We start from the raw sequence: 6944 nt of genomic DNA on the forward strand, positions 1-6944 counted from the left end.
GCACTTCTTCTTCCTTTTTACTCCCTATACACCTCTGCCGGCATTAAACTTGCTAGCGTGGTGATTTGCAAGTGGTAAGAACTTTAATTTCCGTACAGAAAATGACTGTCTAGCAACGTATAGGCCCCTAAATATTATAGCGTGGCGGTATCACGCTAACAAGTTTAATACCGGCAGAGGTGTAGTTAATTATTTATTACATTCGTTAGATTAGTAGTACTAGCCACTCGCCTAATCTACGTGCCGTGATAGTATTTAAAGCTCTAATTATTTACAAAACTCTACAAATAAGAATAAGTTATTTCTATTTAAAAGCTAATAAAATTTCTAAAATTGTTTTATTCTGCCCTTATTTTACCTCTTTAAATGACTAAACTAACAAATAAACCAACCTATATTGTATACGCCCTTACACTTTACCTTCTTAGGTAGGGACGCTGCGGCAGACACCGCTTCGAACGCTATACGGAGGTGCTGTATATAGTACCTAGGTAGAGGTACCTCCCGTCCATCTGCAGTCCCCATCACAACGCCCCAGACTGGACTCGCCGGCCGGAACATACCTCTAGTGTAGAGGTACCTCTCGCTACGTGTGGTAGAGGCAGTAGTCCTAGTCATGCACCATAGTAGTGTATTGACGTATGTGCGCGGATGGAGCTCCTCCCCAACTTCCACTTACCTAGGTACCTAAAGGGTACCTAACTCCAGCCCTGCGTAGCTCTAACGACTTGTCCCGTCCATGCGCCTCCAAACACCGGAACCTTCATCTCGCTCTCGACCTCCAATATCGACCCGACCGACGTCTAGATCACCAACAATCTGTAGCCGTTGCTGCAGCTATCAACAATTCACGATATTCTGATTGTTGAACGCTCCAGCTCCTTCGCGTCGTTTACCCATCCATTCCGCTCTACAAAGCTGGCCACTCCGCCCACCATGGCCTCCTTAAACCTGTCCATCCACGGGCCCTCCATCAAGAGCAGCTATCAGGGCGTCATCAACGGCCCTGCGCCATCTTCGGCATCTCCTACCTACGCACACTGGGCCCTTTTTTCCGTCCAGGCGCCTCTTTTGAATGCCTTCCAAGACGCTGGGGCAAAAGAGAGCATCCTGAAGGTCGAGAGCACTGGCGGTGAGTGCCATGCCGGCCCACAACTTCTCCTTCCCACCATATCTATGGGCCCGACTAATTATCCGTCATCACAGATGGTGAGCTTTCCGACCTGATCGAGGACTTCAACGAGGGTCGCATTCAATTTGCCTTCGTCAAAGTCAAGGACCCCAACAGTGGACTTCCTAAGAACGTCTTGATTGCCTGGTGTGGCGGTGGTGTTCCCGAGCGAACAAAGGGGTACTTTACCAGCCACTTGGCCGCCGTCTCCAAGATTCTTCACGGCTACCATGTTCAGATAACAGCACGCTCCGACGGAGACCTTTCTCCCGAGTCTATTGTGCAAAAGGTTGCCGATGCTTCAGGCGCCAAATATACCGCCGGCGGTTCGGCACCCGCGTCAGCCGTTGCCCCGCCCCCCGTTGCAAAGAAGCCCGTTTTTACCCCGACTACCTCTACATCGGCCAGCTCTTTCAACCCCATTGTTGCCGCGCGGATCCGGAATCACGGGGGCGAAGATGACGACGGCTGGGGTGCCGATGCACCGCCAGTCACGCGGACCCAGCTGGAGAAGGTCGCGTCTGCCTACCAGCCGACCAAGGTCAACATTGCCGAACTCAGGAAGAACAAAGATGACTTGCGTTCCGATGAAACTCAGAAGCAAGATGACCGGCCGGAAGACATTGTTAAGGGTGGTTATCAGCCTATCGGAAAGGTTGATATTGCTGCTCTTCGCGCCCAAGCAAAGAAGACCTATGATGATCGGCCTGTAACCGTGAAGGGAGCCTACGAACCGGTGGGTAAGGTTGATATTGCCGCCATTCGCGCAAAGGCTCAACAACGTCCGACTGAACCGGAAGAATTGGAGACGCCCAGGAGTCTGGCAGAGAGGACTGCTGTATTTACGCAAGCAGAACGCTTGACCGAACTCCCCAAGCCCAAAGTTGCCAAGAAATTTGTAGGCAGCGCTGCATTTACTGGCACCAAAGCTCCTACGCCGGCTCCTCTCGGTTTCAGCTCGCCTGCAGTTCCTACCGCTACTCCTATTGGGGCTGCCAGCAGAACATTTGCGGATCAGGGAGGCAAGACGCCGGCCCAAATCTGGGCCGAGAAGAAGGCCAAGCAAGGCGGTGCAGTTGCATTTGCGTCCACTCCCTCTCCCGCCGCTGCGCCTATTGCTGCCCAGAAGAGCGGGAGCGAATGGAAAAGCGGTTACGCGGGGAAGAGCTGGGCACCTGTGCAGGCACCCAATTACAGCCGAGGTCTTGAATCACACGCAACCGGAGAAAGCGCCTCGCAAGAGAAATATGAGCCTGAAGCACCTGCCTCACCGGCTGGCGGCATATCTGCGCTGCGCGAGAGATTCAAGGATACGGCACCTGTGGCGGTCAGTACGGGTTCACGGTCAGCACCAAGCGTGCCTTCTCCCGGCCCGGCCACTGGTGAAGAAGGGCATACTCCGCCGCCCCTGCCAACCGGAAGCCGTCCTTCCGGTGGCTTTGCCCTTCCTGGTCTGCCATCCCGGCCTTCTGTTGCTGACGCCGAGGAAGGGAACGATGAAAGGCAGCTAGAAGAAGAAGTCCGTGCACTCGAATCGGCCGACCAGCATGAAGATGAGCCTTCGTCCCCTGCCCGCATCGCAGTCCCGATTGCTCGGAGCGCAGTGCCTGAGGTGGAGCCAGCTGGCAATCTGCCACCCCGTCCGGTGCCCGTATCGCAGGATCTACCGAAAGAAGAGGACCTCCCCGTAGAGGAGGATACCCACGATCCCCGTGCTGCTGCCCTGAATGTTGCCAGCGAATCTCTTGGCCAGGGTGTCGAGGTTCAGCAGGCTGGTTCAGATGGTGGCAAGCGTGCTCTGGTACAATATGACTACGAGAAGGCCGAGGATAATGAGATTGATCTCCGGGAAGGTGACTATGTCACCAATATTCAGATGGTGGATGACGATTGGTGGATGGGAACCAATGCGCAAGGGGAGAGTGGACTTTTCCCTAGCAACTACGTGGAAGTCGTGGAGGACGATGAGCCTGCTGCTGCTTTCAGCGCAGCCCCAACAGTAGCGGCGACTCAAGCCCCTGTTGTGCCTTCATCTGCGCAGGCCGAAGCGGTAGCACCTGCAACTCCGGCCGATCAAGTCGCTGGCCCAACAGCGACGGCGCAGTTTGATTACGAGGCAGCAGAAGATAATGGTAAGTGATGCTTGCAAGCCCGGCATATATTAGCCGCGAAACCCAGGCCTAGCAGTGACTAACGAATCGGTACAGAGTTGAGCTTCCCCGAAGGAGCCACGATTACGGGTTTGGAGTTTCCCGATGATGACTGGTGGTTTGGCCACTACAATGGAGCGTCAGGTCTGTTCCCCGCCAACTACGTTGAGCTTGATGCATGATTGAAGGCAAAGGTGTCGAAATCCACGGTGCTAGTGATGGAAAATAGGCTTATTCGATAGTCTAGTTTAATAATTTTTAGTTGAAAGTTGACTAGTAAATACAGTGGGGTGCTAAAAGTCTGTGTGTACTAAGAAATGAGGCTTCTATTAATAAATTGTTATAAAATAATACTTACTTTATTAAATAATTTCCTACTCTTATAGGTATATATTCTAATATTTTAAATTATTTAATAATTTTTTATTGAGTCTTTAATTATTATTATAAGGATATAGCGCTGGAGTATTTAGGTAGTTTAGTTTCCTACTATTTTGGACCGCGTTTAATAATTTAAAACTAATAATAATATTCTTTTTCCCTAACTATATAACTATAGTACCTTATTAGTATAGGGTCCTTCTCTAGGTTCTCTAGAGGGGAAAACCGTACGGCGTTGAGCGCTGCCGGATAAAAACCTCTAATTTTATTTCGGCCGTAGTCTACTTATACCGCTCCTACTTTATTTATAATTATAATAGTTCTTACCTACCGTTATAGTAAATTAATTTCGTCCTTTCCTCTATTATATTATTCTAATACTAGAATAATAAGAATAATAAGAATAGGATTAAGAACGCCGCTTTCTTCCGCTGCTTCTTCGTTTTAACCTTTACTATTCTTTTTCTCACCTTCCTTCTATTTTTCCGTCCTATTTCCCTATTTATATCCCTATTTCTCCGCTTCGTCGCTCTCGTTTATATTTACCTCTACCCCGTCCTTTTACTTCCTATCCCTCAATTCTACTTCTATTTATAGTAGTATAAGGATTTTCTCTTCTATATATATAATCCTCCCTACGGCGCCCCTTTTTAATTTCTTCCTCTTTCTTCCCTATTATAATATTATTTAAAATATTTCTCTCTAATTGTAACTATATTCGCCCTAATTTAATCGACCTTACTTTTAGTCCCGAAGTCCCCTTCTCCGATTTATTTCTAAACCCTACGTCTTTATTTAATTTTATAGCTCCGGGTCCTTTAGAGCCCGTAATATTTTCTTATATATTTTATAGTAATAAGGATTTCAAAATCCCTTCCAACTAGTATAATTATCCTTTCCGCCGCCCGATATTTATATATTAATTCGTTTAATACTATCCGTAAAATCTCTTATCTCTATTATATTTTAAACCTTATTATTATTTCGGATTCTAATTTAAAATTTAGTAATCCCAACGCCTTTTATAAGATTATTACTAGTAAAATGTATCTTATTTCGGCTACTTATAAATCCAATATCCTTCTTTTTCTTTCTTTTCCCTCTTTAATTAATGTTCAATCTTAATTTCTAACCCCTAAATTGTAATTTATATTTATACTACTGGTAAATATATATTAAATATTCTAATTAATTTCCCTAATACTTAGAATGTTATTTAAATTATAACTATTACTACTATATTAATTAATTAAGTAGAATACTATATAAAATCAAATACCTTCGTCTACGCTACTAATTTTTTTAAGGAATATATATATAATCGTTAGTATATAATAACCTCCCGAATAATATTTGTAATCTTCTTTATACTCTAGGCTATAATATTACTGTCTATTAATAAAAGGATTATTGTATACTATATATGAAGGACAATATCCTCTATAGCTATATTCCCTCCGGTTCGGTCGGTAGTAATATAATAAATTTAATTTATATTACTTTTAACTCTAATAATAATATAATTACTCCTATTCGTATAATTTCTAATTTTAATAGTAATAATATTGCTTTTAATAGCCCTATAACTATTAATACCCCGAACCGCCCTATTACAAACGATAATTGGAGTTAATAGTACTATAATATTACTACGAATTAAATTCGTATAATGAACCTTCTTAAAGAGCTTTTTAAGTGTAATTAAATATTAAATAAATAGTATTCTAATTTTTACTATAATTGTAATTTAAATAGTCCTTATAATTAATATAATTATCTCTTCCTTATCTCTTATTCTTATATCCTAATATCGTTAATAATTCGTTACCTTCTTAGGAATATTTCGCAATTTCCTTATATTATTCCTCTTTCAGTTCGATTATTAAACAGTATTCTTTTAATTTATTTAATTTTAACGTTTATAATAGAATTCTCTTAGCTTTAACTCCATCGTCAAAATACTCTTAGAATTCTTTTTTTATTAGTAATTAATTATCTAAGTACGATTAGAAAAAGCCTTCTATATTAAGTAATTTAAAATAATATAGGTAAAGGTCTCCTTTTCTAACCTATAAGCGTAAATGGATATTTAAATATTTAGTACCTTCCTCCAAAAAAGGAATATTCGAAGTCTAATAACTTTTATTCTAATTTAAATAAAGAAGGAGTTCTTTAATTAATAAATACAGTTCGTTTTTATTTTCCTCCGGTATTCGAAGTTTCTTTCTTCTCTTTATTTTCTTTATATTAATTATATATTACTAAATAGCTTCGCTATTAAATTTAAGGTTAAAATCGGCGATAGTAAATTTATATTATTAATTTAATTTAATTACTATTGCTACTAAATAGTAATTATAATAATAATAATAATCTTTTACCCTATACTATATAACTATAGTACTTTATTAGCATAGTGATACCGGACCTATGTATTTATATAGATTTCTAATAGTAAAGGTCATAGACCTACCCCTCCCGGCAGGCAATTGCCTACCGGGGCTCGCACTTCCCTTTATTTAGATATACTTAATAAAATAACGACTACTATAGAATATATCAACCCTATTTCAAAGGCAGTCGATATTATCAACCTTCTAGAGGGTATTTCTCTTTATAATATAATATTTTCACATACTCCAGAGCTCCCGCATTAAATAGTAATTGCAACTAGAATGATCTAATTAACTAAACTATACTAAACTAACGATTAATCCCTTTACTTAAAGGATTGATAAAACCACCCCGCGATGTATTTACTTATAATTATAATAATCGATAAGACCCTTTACACTTCGCGCAACGACCCCTCGATTACTTCTCCAAAAATTTGCGCCCGTCAGACGAGCCCCAATTTACAACCACCTCCTAATCCTCCAACCTTCGAGAAACTAATATAACGAATTTAAATACTCGTATAAGAATTAAAAAGACCCCTAAATCTCCTTAAGTATATCCCTTAAAATACTACCCTTTCGTTTAACGCTAGACGCTTACAATTAGATTTCCTTACAATACCTTAATCCAATCTCTAAAAATAACAAATTTAAATACGCATTTAATAGATTAATTAATACTATAAATATTACCCCTCCTATAGTAAATTTAAGTAACCGTCTAAAGCAATTCCCCTTCCGTTACAAATGTACAAAATCCTTTACAATTATTTATACTAACCTCGTCTAATATATAAATTCAAATAAGAAGAATTAATAATACACCTTAAAAAGAAGGAAACTATA

At 41.1% G+C, this 6944-nt stretch overlaps 1 protein-coding gene across 1 annotated transcript; it reads left to right on the top strand.

The window, feature by feature from the left end:
* Positions 1-790: 790 nt before the first annotated feature.
* Positions 791-3616, top strand: NEUTE1DRAFT_133390 (uncharacterized protein; the record flags this gene model as incomplete). The annotated part of the gene is made up of 3 exons (XM_009858160.1): positions 791-1132; positions 1207-3303; positions 3379-3616. The coding sequence occupies 3 exons, from the start codon at positions 937-939 to the stop codon at positions 3501-3503; spliced, it is 2418 nt and encodes an 805-aa protein (XP_009856462.1).
* Positions 3617-6944: the final 3328 nt, after the last annotated feature.

Source organism: Neurospora tetrasperma (genome assembly GCF_000213175.1).
Source record: "Neurospora tetrasperma FGSC 2508 unplaced genomic scaffold NEUTE1scaffold_81, whole genome shotgun sequence".
NCBI lineage: Eukaryota > Fungi > Ascomycota > Sordariomycetes > Sordariales > Sordariaceae > Neurospora > Neurospora tetrasperma.